The 15920-nt window shown below is 40.3% G+C and overlaps 1 protein-coding gene across 3 annotated transcripts in view; it reads right to left on the minus strand.

Annotated features, from left to right (window-relative positions):
* Nucleotides 1-2606, minus strand: part of map4k1 (mitogen-activated protein kinase kinase kinase kinase 1) — a 55024-nt gene extending 52418 nt beyond the window's left edge. For 2 of the 3 annotated variants that reach the window (XM_031891996.1, XM_031891995.1), the window contains exon 1: nt 2417-2605. In XM_031891996.1, the coding sequence (XP_031747856.1) occupies nt 2417-2524 (108 nt within the window). In that variant the 5' untranslated portion in view covers nt 2525-2605. Of the gene's footprint in view, nt 1-2416 lie in introns of all 3 variants that reach the window. The other variant, XM_031891997.1, reaches the window with a different exon arrangement.
* Between the last annotated feature and the right edge of the window lie 13314 nt (nt 2607-15920).

A 15920-nucleotide genomic window follows, 5' to 3' on the forward strand; every position in this document is an offset into this window, starting at 1 on the left:
TGGACACAGTAGACACATATTTTTGTGTTCTCTTTGCTTATAAGGCACAAATCCCAGGAAAACATGGTGAAAAGTGCAAAAAAGTTTGCATCTGTTTTTTCGCACTTTGCAACTTTCCCTGTTATTGTGCATTAAAGGAGAAGGAAAGTCATTTTGGCATTTTACTGCCAATAGATTTGCCACATTAGTGCCACCTAGAACACTATATTTATTCTGCAAAATCCATTACTAAACCTGAGTAAACAGCTTTAGAAGCTTTCTTCGTTTGCTTAAGATAGCAGCTGCCATTTTAAGTAGCTTCTTTCCTGCATCTCTAGCTCAGATCACACATTCCTAATGGAGGGGGGAGGGAGTTCTTAGCATTCTAGTGGAAGGGGGAGCAAGAGAGGGGAGCGAGGAGAGAACTGTGCAGACTCTTGCCACGGGAATTAAGGATCTTTCTGAGAGAGGAAGTCAAACACTAGAACATCATGTTTATAAAAAAGAAAATCCTGTGTTTCTTTTGATAGAGTGCAGTATTACTGTAAGTGCTTATGACTGTATTTACATAGACCTTTCTGATAAAGCTTAGTTTTTACCTTTCCTTCTCCTTTAAGTCTAATATCTTAAAGCTATCTTTTACAATTAAGATAATAAATCTGCACCAGCCATCCAAAAATGATTCATCAAAATAAATGTGATGCAGAACAAATTACAGGATAAAGTACCTGTAAAGTACCTGTAAAGTATGCCCCATTTTTCAATATGAGTTGAAGGAATAGGGCTTGTCCTGAACACACTTTTTGCATTCTGTTTTAATCATAAAAAAAAAATGTTTTTTGTAACTTCATAAGCTAAACAAGGAAACTGAAGCTGACCCATGTTTGGTCCTTGTGAAGTAGATAATCCTTCTACATAATGGACAAACAAAAAAACCATCACAACAAAGGGAGCCGGTAGGGGATGCAATACTGATAAAATAATTATCTACCTTACAAAGACCAAACATGGAGTAACTATTATTTCCCTGTTTGTCCTGTATAGCTCAGGAAATAATAAAAAACATAACATTTTTCGTAACTGAAGCAAAAGGCATTTGATATATTCAGCACAAGGCTAAAATACAGACTGGATGGCATCTAGTGTTATCCAAGTTATAAGCCATCTAGTCACTGTACCGCACATTTTGAGACTCCATTATGTACCACCAGTCCTTTCTGTGATGAATGGTGGTTATTTGCAGGCAGGGTATTAGCATATTAGCATTAATTATTTGAAGCCCTGCAAAGGAAGAGAAGAGCTGTATGCGCAGCAGAGCGCACAGTTACAGGAAGCCCAGAGGATGCTCTGTGTGTGTGCACCTGTTAGATGAGAACCACAGGAAGCAAGCTCTGAGAAAACTGCATGCACAGCATGGACAGGGTTGGTGGGGGAGAGGCACAAAAAAGGCACAGGGTTTCACTGTTAGAATGGAGGTACGAGATGAAGCCTGGCATTGTTTAGCTGACTCCAAGATACACAGATGATGGTGTTGCTGGGTCAGCAATTAAACAGCCCTCTTTATGTTTGCAAACATTATAAGATGTGAAACAATTTCCAGTAAACCAATTTACCACTTAACCTACTATCCCCCATGTGAAAATGACATTATTTAAAGAAAGGCCAAACTGGTTTTAAATAAGAGATACTGTCAATACTACATTTAAAACTATGATACATAGTATTATACAGAGCACAGAGAAGCTATCTGTGCCTCTTACTTACCTCAGTGTCCTAGAACCACTTTCCATTTGAACTTCTGCACTCCCAAAGAGGGAGTCAGTGATAGCATATGCACTACGAGACAGCAATATCAATTTGAATTAAGAATATATCCCTATACATCAAAAGGGTACCTAGTGTCATATGTTCCACTCACCAAGAAAGCAAGTGCAAGGCAAGTACAGAGCTAGAACTGCAACACTGCTGGAGGTGAAACTAGAGTTAGACATGACCTGTGTGAGCATGAGGCGCAGACTTTCAAGCATTTTGGGTGCAGTTTAGGGAAGGATTGGTGAAGGATTAAGCTGCATTCTCCCTGGTATGCGGTATACCCACCATAACAAAATATTTTTTCATTATTTTATTTTAGTTTTAATGTTTTTTCAACATGCAAGTAATACAGCATGCAATTACCCATAGAAGAATAAGACAGATTAAAATGATGAAGCAGCAATACATTACATATCCAAATTTCTGAGGCCTATCCAAATGTACATAGCAAATGGTTCAATGTAAATAGTTTGAGGTTAATTATCCAGAAAGCCATTATCCCTAAAGTTTTGATAAATACAGCATTACCATATGTACTATTCAAACAAATTCACTTTTCTTATACAGGCTAGTAGCATCCCAAATTCTTCTAGAAACCCTAGTAACATTTTACATTCCCCTTTACCTTAAAAACTTCACCGTAGCTTCCACTGCCAAGTCTCTGGATTAGCTCAAAATCATCCTGAGGATCCCTGTCCGATATATCTAAAGTTAAACGGCCCTGGACATCCATCTTGCAGGCAGCCAGGGTGCAAGTGAATGAGCACAGGAAGACTGCACAGGCTGCAGCCTTCACATTGATTGGTGTTGATAAATGTTGTAGCTTCCTGACAGGCTGAACACTTTACACTTGATGTGTGTGAGCATCCGGTCCCCTGCTCCTTTTCACACACACATAGGCTACTGCTCCTTGCCTTAGTCACATATCCTGGTGACTGCCACGCCCTGTCACAAACATTATATCGCCCCTATCCTCCAGTTCTTTTGGGAAAAGCAGCAGAAAGTACAGCTACACTAATAAATTATCCACCACTAACCAGGTCACTTCTAATAAAATCTATTTACTTCAAGGTGGTTAATATTTAGCTATAAAAGCCCGAACATACAGCTTCAGTGTTGCTATCTCCCACCCAACCATCAAGCTGGCCTCCAGCACACCAAGAAGGGCAGGAGGGGGAGAATTTGCTATTGGGCTCTCCACTCAAAAAGAAAAGTTATAAATTTTCAACTTGCCTTACCACTGAAACAGAGGTGCTTTAAGCAAGGCAAAGACCCCAGGTCCCCATCACTGTGTTAGAACTTATACAGGATCACAGCCATTACTCATCCTCTCTCCTGATTACAATGCTGACCTTTCTTGTTTCTTTTCTTAGAGAGGCGGACTGAACCAGAACTACATTATGGTGCGTGAGAGACACTGCTTTTGGTACTCTGTTACAGCTGTTATGGGTGCAAGTGCTGGAGCATTAAAGGGGACCTGTCACCCAGACATTCCAAATTAAACACTAAACCCATTTTTTTTTTTTTTTTAAATTAAAACATCAAATACCTGTTATAAAGTTATTTGAAAATCTAAGTTGTCAACCATATATTGCCTGCCCCACCTCTATACCCCAGGCATTGAGGCAGGCAGTTACTTTCACTTTCCATTCTAGATATAACTGCACTCCTCACATTCCCCCACTCTACTCATGGTCTATAATTGTGTATCGTCTGTATGTTCATGGGGATCAGTTCCCCCATTTTGGTGTATAAAAAACATTTTGGGATGATGCAAAGCTTGTCTTAATAACAGTGCCCACAAAATGACACCTGCCTGCTTTGCTGTAATTGTGAATTCCAAGACTGAAGGAAACGAGGTTTATAAAATTTAAATAGTCATAGTACAATTTATTTTGCCTGACTAAGGGGAGAAAACCTTCTGTAGCATTCAAACAATGCTTTGAACCTTGCTCAGATTAAATATCTGCCACAAGGTGTAAAAAGCAGGCGGTAATTATAGGACTCTCCCATTCCAGGGGTCGCCCACTTGTGGGTCACCTTTTACCAGGACGGAAATAGTGGTAGGCAGAAGAGGCGCATGCCTAGAGCGCAACACTTGGGGGGCGCAGGGCCACAAACCTCTTCTGCCTATTTACCCTTAGTTCCAGCTCTTCTGTACCTCAGGAGGTTCCAGAGGAAACTTCTGCACCCAACAGGAGACAGGCAGAGGCTTTCCTGAAGTTGTGAGAGTTCGGGAAAGCTGTCATGCCTTCCTTCCACCTGTTACCTGTGGGGCGCAGTGAATCAATGGCCTTGCCTAGGGCACAATAGTCATTAGGCCTACCCCTGCCTTTTTCTCCTTTTGTATGCAGCACTTCCAAATGCAGGTAGAGCTGAATACAGAAGGAGGCCCAACTGTGTGTGCTGTATTGTAGGAGTGAAATGAGTAAGGCTGATGGCACATTGGGAGATTAGTCGCCCAAAATAAATCTGATCTACCACAGGTAACTAATATCCCTAAAATGCCTTACAATTCCTTTGTATATATTTTAAGAAGAAGGCAAGTTTTATTTTTTATATATAACTTCCCATGGTTTAGTTCGGTTTCCCATCTGATTGCCAGCTCTGCCCACTAAGTTCTATTTCTGTTTGCCAGTCCTGCTTCTTAAGAATTAAAACTCACCCCTACAAAATAGCAGTATAGTATGTCCTTTGACTACATTAAAGGGGAAGTTTGCCTTTAACGTAACTTTCTTATGACAGTGATATTTTGAGAAAAATTGCAACTGGTCTTTATTTTTATGTTTTTTTTCTAATTATATAGAACTTTGTTCACCACTTCTTCATTTTGAGATTTCAGCATCTGTCTGGTTGCAAAGATCCAATTCAATCTAGCAACCAGGCTGAGGTTTCAATGGATACTGGAATATGAACAGAAGAGGGCCAGAACAGAAGGGTAAGTAATAAAACTAGCAACACTATTGTAGCTTTACAGAGAAATAGTTTTTGTAGCTACTGGAATCAATGACCCCCATTTCAAAGCTGGAAAGTGGCAGAAGAAGGCAGCATATCATTTTAAAAAATGTAAAGGATCAAGAAAAATTGGACAAATGAAAAAGTTAACTTAACCCTGCGCCTTAATGGGCCTGATTAAATTCCATGAGAAAATATTATTTTATAGTTTAACACATGGAAACTTGGGTAAGCTTCAATTTGAGGAGAGAATTTTTTGTCTTAATTCAGTTCCAGTTTTCGTATGTACTTTAGTTTTCATCTGATAAACAGTGAGATAAGTCTTTCTTATTAAATTAAATCTGCCCCAGTGTCTTATAAATAAGTAATAGTAGACTAACCAGCCTGTTAAACAATGATTTCAATCATTATTGATTTTAAAAAAAAGAAGTAAATATTCCTTTATTTCCAGCTAAAATATTATTTGTTACTCCAATTTCAATCTGCTCCACTTTTGTAAATATTTTTTAGTACAGAAAATAAGTATACAACAACCCTGAGAAGGTTCCTGTAAACACCCATATTTGTATTGCTTCATTGCACTATAGTTGCCTTGCCCTACTTATTTAAAACACACTGGCCATTTTTAAGCAATAAAAGTAATTAAAAAGAGCAAGATGCAATTGGATCTGTTCCCATTCACAGTGGTGGAGCTACCTAAACAGCAGACCTTGCAACTGTGGGGGGGGAGGGCTGTCTACGGGGTCCTTGTATGGCAGTGTCCCCAGCCACTTTATAAGTTTAAACATTGCCAGATTGTTTATTTGCTCCAGGTTGCATGAGCATGAGTGCTGGGCCCCTTCCAAAGATTCCAAAGCCTTTCTGTAATAATACACCCTTCAGTCTACATTCATGTTTATCATACAATGACCAAAAATAGCTAATAACCATGAATGCTGCCTCCACACTGTCTCCTGCACCAGCTGGATAGGGTGAGTTATTACTTATAAGCGTCTTCTTAAAGAGCAAACCCAAGGCTGTCTAGTTTCATATCTTCTACCCACCCACCTACTCTTCTTTAATTATATATTTTCTGCCTCAGTCTCCACACAGAAATCATCCATAGAACCAATTCCTGTTTCTCTGCTGCACATTTGCAAAACTGAATTATATGCCAAGTTGACAATTTAGTGGACGCTGGGCAGCATAAATTGCACTTCTACTTACAGTCCTAAATGTACCTAGAATTTTTCAAAGCTACAGAGAAAAAGTGTTTATCTGTACACTCTCTCTCTAGGAGACCTTATTTCTTCTTTTGGTCTTAAATACCACTTATATGCAGATGACACCCCTGCACTAACCGCTGATGTTCAAACCCAGATTGGTAACTGCCTCCTGGCTATCTCCTCCTGGATGAACCGACGCCAGCTCAAACTTAACCTAGCTAAAACAGAGCTCATGGTCTTCCCGCCCAAACCTGGCCCTCCTCCTCCTTTCACCATTATTATTGATGGCATGACCATCAACCCTGTAAATTCTGCACGCTGCCTTGGGGTTATCTTTGACCAGTCTCTCTCCTTCTCTAACCATATTAATAACACTGCCAAAACCTGCCGCTTTTTCCTCCGCAATATTGCCAAGATACGCCCCTTTCTTTCACAATCAACAGCTAAAACACTAATCTATGCCCTTATCCTTTCCCGCTTAGATTACTGCAATCTCCTACTAACCGGCCTCCCAGACTCCCACCTCTCTCCCCTGCAATCAATCTTAAACTCTGCTGCCAGGATCCTCCTGCTCTCTCCTAAGAGGGATCCTGCTCAGCCTCAATTAAGCTCACTAGCATGGCTGCCTGTCAAGCAAAGGATAGCTTATAAAATCCTTCTGCTGACATTCAAAGCCCTTCACTCCTCTGCTCCTCACTACATTTCTTCACTGGTCTCCCTACATGTTCCTGGTCGTCTCCTCCGCTCCTCTCAGAGCCTCCGTCTCTTTACACCATCCACACCCACTGCGCTCTCTCGTCTTAAACCTTTCTATCTCGCTGCTCCTTACCTCTGGAACTCTATCCCTGAATCCCTCCGTAGGGAAAACTCACCCACTCTCTTTAAGAAAAAACTCAGCTGTTACCTTCTGGAGCACTAAGACATTATTTTGCCCAGTCCTGCGCTTATGGGCAAATGCCCATACCTGATGCACTCTTACCTTCAAGTTTGTGCCTGTATGTTACCCAACCACTCAGATTGTAAGCTCTACGGGGCAGGGACCTCCTTCCTACTGTGTCTCTTACCACATGGCACTTATATATATATACATATATGTATTTATTGTATTTATTTATTATATCACTCGTCCTCCCTGTGTGTAATTTTGTATTCTGTAAGACTGTACAGCGCTGCGTACCCTTGTGGCGCTTTATAAATAAAGTTATACATACATACATACATACATACATCTGCACATATCATAAGTAATGTAGTAAAATACATAGTTTTCTACTGGTCCAGTAACCCCTAGCAATCATGAAGCAAGTAGAATTTACTTGTCAGCTGTTTTCTCTCATCCATTGCCTCCCCACACCACCAGTTAGTCTCAAAACTGTGTCAAGCCAACTTGAACCTGGCTTCAACTGCATATGCTTTTTGTCACTGTTCGAACATAAGAGGATCCAAAGCAGTGTGAGATGGCGTCTGCTATCCAAGCTGCACAACTGTAAGAGACACTTTTGTGACTAAATAGTGGCTCTGGTTAAGAGTGGAGAGGAAGGCTGTGGGAGGGTTTCATTCTAGGGCTATGTCACATGATGTATCTACACTACATTATTATGAAATATCAATGTGGCCTAAAAAACTGTATAAAATATAAGCATTGGTATGAAAGTATATCAGCATACATATATTTTTAAATTACCCATAATTCACTGTATTCTCCCACACACCTTTGCACTAATTCACACTTCCCACAAACAATAACATTATGACAATCCTAGCTTTGTCTTGCACATTGCTGCACTTAGCCATAAGCAATAAGCCATTTGAAGCAATGTATAATTAGGCACTGTATGTGTATATTGTATGTTTATAAGACTAGCTATGTGCTTCCTCTAGAACTCATGACTTGTATAATGGCCAGCTAATGGTGCAGAATGAAATTCTTAGGTTGTTTCAGCAACCATATTCACATACTTATGTTTATACACCACGTGACAATAATCCAGGCATATCCATATGTTTTAATAAATTCTAGTGTTTTTGGCAGTTATCGGCATTGTAAAATGTGTGTGTTTTGCAATTATTGTTGTTTCTATAGTAAAGCTTATGTAGGGGATCAGAGAACTCTTTCCCCTGTTTCTCAGTCAGTGACATCATCCCGCGCTGCTACAGACTGTTGGTCGGATGCCCCAGTGCATTGTTGGGAGAGGGAGGTGTGCCTAGGTTTGAAGCCAAAAATCAGGGGCGGGCCCAGCAGTTTATATAGGGAGCCCCTGTGGTTTTGCCAGCAGTTGAGACAGAGAGACCATCCAGAAAGCAGTGACAGTGTGAAGGAGCTCTGCTTAGCATTTGAGTGCTTGCAAAGAGAGATCTGCTACACTGCTGTTGGATGCCTTAACACCTGCAGATCCCAGTGAGTGATTCATCTAAGGAAAGGTATTGAAAGTCTCCTGTGTGTGTCCCCTGGGTGAGGACAGGTGTTTTTTGTGCCCTGCTATGTGGGAGCAACTGCCTATCCAAAGGGAGAGCTACTTTGGGGCAGGTAGCGCTACCTGGGGAAACCAAAAGAGCTCTGGGGAAGGGACTTTGCCAGGAGTGAACTGGGGGAGGGTATTTCCTCCAGGAGTTGAGTGTGGAACTGTGTCCTCAGAGAGACTAAGCCAGTAGCGACTTAAACCCCAAAGGTTTCCAAAGCAGGGTTTATTACTGTTTGCATGTTAATGCTATTTTATTTTCACACCGTTATATAAAGTTGATATTTGCTGCAAACTGTGTGTGATTATTCCTAGTGGAAATCCCCTTAAGGTGTGCTCCTCAGTGTCCACTAGGTGGAGGCACTGCGCTAAAATCCCAGTTCTAGATCAAGTTACACACATGTGCATTGCTGCTGGAAGGGGAGAGAGATATCAGTGATGTCACTGTAGTCTTCACACTGCTGTAGGCTGCCAGCACCATATCTCAGAGAAGCAAGCAGGGATCTGGGAATGTATGCATATACAGTAAGTATTTAAAAAGAATGCCTTTAGACTTACTTTTAATTTATATTAACCGTTCCTTGTCCTTTAAGAAGATCACCAGAGGAGAAGGCATAAAGAGCATTTTTATAAACAACTGGAAAAGTTTTTTTTATACATTTTAAGTTTGTATCTGATTAATGAATACCTACAGATACATTATATCTAGGCAACAAATATCCTATTTTAGATGAAAAAAAATATTTCATACTATAGTCCTGTAGAGAGCCATGAAATACACTTGACCTCTTTAAGAAGTAAACTCATTGTATTTTAGGGAGTTAGTCTGTTATCTGTTGCATATTCCTTTGCCTTTTTCCTTTTCAGCTTTAATGGCTAGCCCATGACTGCAAAGCAACTTATTTATATAAACTGTATTAGTGCTTCTGAAGCAAAAACACACTCTGCAGGGTAACAGAACTTTGCACAGTGCAGGGTAACAGTACTGTCATGTTAGGCCCAGCAGTAAAGGGTTAAGTTTTTAATTCAGAAGTCTGCTTGGAATCCACAATTGAAGGAAACCCCTCACAGTAGGGGTAATTCACAAATACCCCCTAAATGCCAGCCAGTCGGGCTGGCTGGCGAGGTGTGAAGAGCCAGAATTAATCAACAAGGGTAACCAAATTATCATACCTGTGCTACAGTGGGGGTCTGTCTCTTCTTAGCAGATTCTTAGCTAATATTTCTCTGGGCCCATAAAATAAATCCCTTTTACTAAAGATAAAAATCATGGCGCCCAGTCATTAGCTTGTAGCTAGGGCTCCCCACAGACTCCAAACACTCCCGTGTTATGATGATCCATTGTGGGATTATCTCATATTCTGATAAAACCAGAATAATATGGGTTAGGCCTGATGTGTTTGGTGTCTATAAAAAGAGAATTCCATTTCCCACATAATGCACATGGTTCTATAATTCTGGTGAATACCCATAAGTAGTGTCAGCAGGACAGCCAGTTACAAATCTTGACCCGCCCTCACCATTCTCATTGGATGGGGGCGTGAACTTTGTAAACTGGGGGTGTGAACCTTGTGAACTGTATATCAATGGCCCAGACAACTGGGAAGACATATGCCTTTGGGGACTGAGCTGCTCGGGAGGTACCGTATATACTCGAGTATAAGCCAATCCGAATATAAGCCGAGATACCTAATTTTACCTAAGAAAACTGGAAAAACGTATTGACTCGAGTATAAGCCTAGAATGGGAAATGCAGCAGCTACTGCTAAGTTTCATCAAAATAAATACCAATAAAATTACATTAAATGAGGCATCAGTGGGGCATATGTTTTTAAATATTTATTTCAAATAAAAACTGTAAACTAGCTCTGTAAGTGGAGGGTCAACAAAAACAATTGTTTTATCAACAATGATACCTTAAGAGTACTCAGCAACCAAGCTAAAACACAAAGAGTTAAAATCCTTCAAAACCTATATATAGTTTATATAGAATATAAAGTGAAATGTCTAGTGCAGAATGGGACAGGCGAGGATGGTAGATGAAGATAAATTTGGGAGCAGCCCAGGGCACTGGAGGGTCTGGTTGCAGGTGGCCTAATTTTCACCAAAGGAGAGAGGGTGCTAGTCTAGAGAGACCCATGGCACCCGACTCGAGTATAAGCCGAGGGTGACTTTTTGAGCACATTTTGGGTGCTGAAAAACTAGGCTTATACTCGACTATATACAGTATGTAGGTTTCTGTATTTTTGTCCCTTTTTATTTTTATAACTGTTCTGCAACATGTATGTCTGTTTGTAACATTCACTGTTTTTATATAACATATGCACTGTCCACTTTGGATTATTAAATATAAAATTTAATAAGTTCTGTCCTTTGGCTCTATATCGATTCCCACGTACCTCGTATGACTGCTCAGGCCTAGGTGTAGTAACTGCTTGGTTGTGTGTATGTGTATTGGGTAGAGGGCAGATTCTGTGTAGATGCTAATTAACTAGTGGGCTGCTAGCAAGGGGGTGGGTTTGACTGTAATTTTAACCCTGTGGCTGCTAGTGTGCTGTTAAATTAGTGAGAACTAACCCTAACTGCAGTAAGAAAGTTTGTGTGTGATACATTTGTGTAATTAGGTTTCTATCGCCTGTTAATGATAGATGGTGGCAGCGAACAGTTATTTGGGGCGGTGGTGTGTTTGGGGGTGCTTGATGCTAGTCTAACCTGTGTGAAAGGTGAAAGAGTGTAACCCCCTTGTTCCCCGTCCCGGTGTCAGGCGCGTCTGTGAGTGGGTTTCCCTGACAAGTACATTATATTTGAATACATATAAGGCACTTTAATTTTTTGGTGTTACCATTTATTTCATATACCGTATATACTCGAGTATAAGCAGAGTTTTTCAGCACTAATAATGTGCTCAAAAAGGCACCCTCGGCTTATACTAGAGTATATACGGTAGTTACTTTCTCTCGGGCTTGCGCTCACCCTGGACATATGTTCGCCCCCCCCCCCTGTGGATGTATGTTTGTATGCGGCGATAATAATAATAATAATGTTATAAACCAAAGCAAAAGAAACACAAACATTATTGGCACACCTATTTAAGTTCATAAAACATACCCTTTATTTGAACTAAATTAAAATCTGAAACTCTTAAAAAAAAATTTGACAGAAAAGAAAAAAGAAGAAAACTTAAAATCCACTACATACCCTATTACCTGCTTCACTGAAAGCTAAGCTAGCTTTTGACTTATAGCGTGTAAGTTTCGCTATGTTATTCGCAACTTTCGTTTCACTAGTATCCGTGTTTCATGTGGTTGACGATTGCAACAAATGTTGCTACCACCCTAGGCTTATACTTGAGTCAATAAGTTTTTCCAGTTTTCTTAGGTAAAATTAGGTACCTCGGCTTATACTCGGATCGGCTTATACTCGAGTATATACGGTAACCATTTCCTGAAGAAACCTGCCAATTATAGTTGGTGCATATATGGTTAATTGTATCCTGAGAAGAGGTCATGTAATTAGTTTCTATGGGTTAAATAACTAAAATAATACTCTTGCATGGTATAGTCTTATGGAAAGAATCATACCCAACATACCCAAGGCCAGATTACAGGTGCTGCTGAAAACTTCCACAGACTGTTACTTTTTGTTGAGTTTGTGGGATGATTTCTGGGCCACAATTAAAATGCCAGAGTGTAGTTTATTCCATGCATTCAAATTATCCTATGATATTTACCATACAGTAACTCAGATATGAGAACCCAGCTTAAGGCTTGGGCAGCCTCCCAGATACAGAACAATAAAGCAGTCAGAACAACAGTCAGTCTGTTTTTTAAAATATTTTTCCAATAGGTACTACAGAGTTCTGTACTTATAGACAGATGGTAAGAACAGGGCTTGCCACCAGGCTGGTAAAAAAACAGCTAAGCCTGGAGCCCATATTGCAAATATACTTTCAATGTATCTGCGGGCCCTTTTTTCCCCTACCCAAATCACCAAATATTTTCTTGGTTAGCCCCGCTCCACAACCTGCCCCATAGCATCATTACTTCACTCATTTTACCCCATCCCGCCCCTCATGTTCCCACCCCTACCATATCAAAGTGCCCAAAGTTTTTCAAGAAGGAAAGTTGCAACCCTACTTGTTAGCCTACTGGCCTGTTAGCACTCTCTCTCAGATGCTTGTCATTCAGTGGGTGTCCACATGAATGCCCACATTCCGTCCCCCACCCACCACTGATTAATATTGTGCTTCTGATCATTTTGTACTCCACAACCATCTATGGGAACTAAACATGTGGAAGGGTTAAAGTATGTAAAACATAGTGATCCTGTTTTTGAACTTTGACTATAACTAAGTAAATGATCCCTACAAGCTTGAGTAATAAACTAATAAAGATAGTGAATAAGTCCCAGGTTGAGCTTCCGCCAAAGAAAAATCCCAAGTACAACCCACAAGTGGCAGGAGTCAGCAGTCATGTACAAGAACCTTAGTAACAACACCTATTTGGATTGTGAGCCAAACAAGAGGATAATGTGATGTGGAAATTACATTGTGGCTGAATCTTACATGATGGCTGAAAGAGCAAATGCAAGAGAGCTGGCCCATGCTAGGTTATCTTAACAGACTGCACAAGCTTTAAGTATATCTTGTTACTTTTAATTGCAAGTAAAACAAAATCAACATCTTCCAATAGGAAAATTATAGGGCTCATATAGGGCAAAAGTGGAAGAGCACACAACAGAATTTGTGTCCCCTGAGGTTGTTGCTCTCTGCATGGAGCGCCAGTTTTAAAATCCGGTTCTCCATGCAGAAAGCAGCATCATGAGATGCAGCCCAGCCCTGTCCTTACTGCCTGCCCAAGTACTGGTACCCATTGTGGGCTGTGCCTCCTTCTTCTCCCTACCTCGCATGTGAAAATGCCGTGCAGGGGCAGGGGGCAGGAGACTTTGCAGACTGCATGGGGCATTGTAAATGAACCCTTATGTGTTTTTGTATTAACATAATCCAGTAGATGGCAGCAGAGAACCTAGAAAAAAAAACTGAATTACTCTGCAACATCAGTTTGTTGTAATTGGGTAATTAATGCTTGGTGAAGGGTGAAAAGGGTAGAGAGAAGTGGACCGTACCCCCAGTGTGCCCTCACCCTAATAGAGCTACAACCAAATAGCTCTGTGCATTTTGGTATTTAATTGAGGGATCTGTTATTTTCAAACTGATGCCTCACAAGCAACAGAGCTTAATGAGCAGAATGTTTTCAGCAAGTATAAAATTAGTTCAGTAGCCAAAGTTCATGAAATTATAACGCTTAATCACAGTTACCCTGTCACAGGCTACAGAATCTATATTGGCTGACATGTACATTGTGACACTTTAACTCCCTTACATGTTGGCATGCTGACCACTTTTTATTTGTTTTTTTTAGGTAAAAAAAATTACAAACAGATTTTGATTAGAGTGCCACTATCAAGGCAAAATCATGTCATGTGAAGTACCAGGGTCAGAGGACTAACCCATTCTAAATACTGCCTAGGGTTTAACAAGAGGATCTCAATATCTTTATAACCCTATAATCAGCTAATGTGTCCCATCATTGGCATTCTGACTAATTCTAAACCTCAACCTATACCCTCTCTATTATCAATATCATCTAACCTATGAGTATCAACAAATTAAGAAAAAATGGTCAAAAACTCAGCACACGGAAGATGGCTCAGGTGCACCACCCTTAGCCTTTAGCTAGGGAGTAGGAACAACTGTATGTATGTTTTTTTGAACTTTCCTTCTCCTTTAAAGTGTTGAAATACAGCTAGGCTTACAACTAAGCATGTCATTATTCAGTGAGTGCAGCTGCGCATTAGAAGGCTAAAAATTGTGGTTAAAAAACTTCACGAAGAAATTGTGAATTTTCTGCCCCTGGTGACATTGATATAGGATTCTAGGTTTTTACATTGTTTTCCATTCACCCTTCAAAAGACAATGGCTTATTGACTAACAATGAGAATTTTACATTTGCCACAAAAATGTCAGGACTCCTATCAACAAAAGTTAGGGAACTCCCTAATATTTTTTGACTCTTTCTCAAAACAAGCCCTTGGGTATGCGCCTTGCTGGTCAATTTTGTTTCAATACTATTTTGCCACTAAATTGTCTAATCCAGTGTTGGCATGCATGACATTATATCTGTCATTTGCACAGACATCAATGTTATTTCTAGTGTGTCTGCATCATATTCTATATACATATTATTACATTTTTCAATTGACGCAACTGTATTACAATAAGGATCCATAGTAAACTACTACTCATACCCTTATAAAGCTGTTGCACCATGTCATTCTGAATTCTGCACTTTGCCAAACATCTAGCGAACAATACATTCACACACATATTTAGATATTCACTGTACATTTTTACACTGTTACGTGGATCTGGTTACAGTCAAACAAATCTCACCTGGTGCAGATACATGAATACCATGTGAATATTCATAATTAATGTTCATTCATTATGTGTAAAAAAAATCAGGGTCCTTGATGTAGACTTTCATTCATAATACAGTAATATAGGATACACTGCATACATACCTACCCTTCCAGACTGAGGTAAAATGAAACATTTGCCTAATTTTATTACATAAATAAGGTTTAAGGTTTGATTCCAGTCTGGACACTATATCTGGAGCTGTATTCTGTATGTTCCCCCATGTCTGAGTAGGTTTCCCCCAGCCTCCGTTTGAGCCTACGTTCCAAAAACTGACCTGGCCCTGATGAAACTGATTTGCATTGGGTAATAGCATTTAGGGGCATATTTATTAAGCTGCGTAAAACGAATTTACTGAAAAAACAGTGTTAAAAGCTGTGTAGGATAAACAGAAGATCGCTGTCCAAACGCCAGATTTTACGCTGTTATTCTACGTAAGTTCCGGTGGTAGAAAACACGCGCAAAAAAATGACGCCGATTTTACGATGTTTTTTACACAGTGAAGCCTGGCGACGTGTGGCAAATTTTCTCGCCACTTTTTACACAGCATAATATATATGCCCCTTAGACTGTAGGCGCCTTTGAGGCAGAGATTCGAAATAGGCCCAGGCAATTCAAGTGCAGACGCCCAAGCAGCCCACACCAGCGCAATAAATAGTGACTGTCTAATGGCACATTCATTTTATTTACTTTCCCCAATTTCCTGATTTCAGGGGCACATTCTAAGACTTATTTAGATGCCTTTACTTACTGAAAAAGGTTACAGATACTGTCCAGTTACAGGTGTCGTTAGTAGAAACAAGGGCACCAATCACACTAACAGTGTACAACTAATACGTTATTGTCATACAGACTGTCATCCAAGCAAGTGAGCGACATGGAGCAAACGAACTGCAATTCCAGCCGTTCCCACTAAATGCCTGACTGTGGAATTTAGCAACATGCACGTCACACAGTCGAACACAGACAAAAACATGTCAGGTCAGGACAGGAACCCGTCTGGTCAGGCAGGGACACTGCCCAGATTAGCAC

This window comes from Xenopus tropicalis, chromosome 8 (genome assembly GCF_000004195.4).
Source record: "Xenopus tropicalis strain Nigerian chromosome 8, UCB_Xtro_10.0, whole genome shotgun sequence".
Classification (NCBI taxonomy): domain Eukaryota; kingdom Metazoa; phylum Chordata; class Amphibia; order Anura; family Pipidae; genus Xenopus; species Xenopus tropicalis.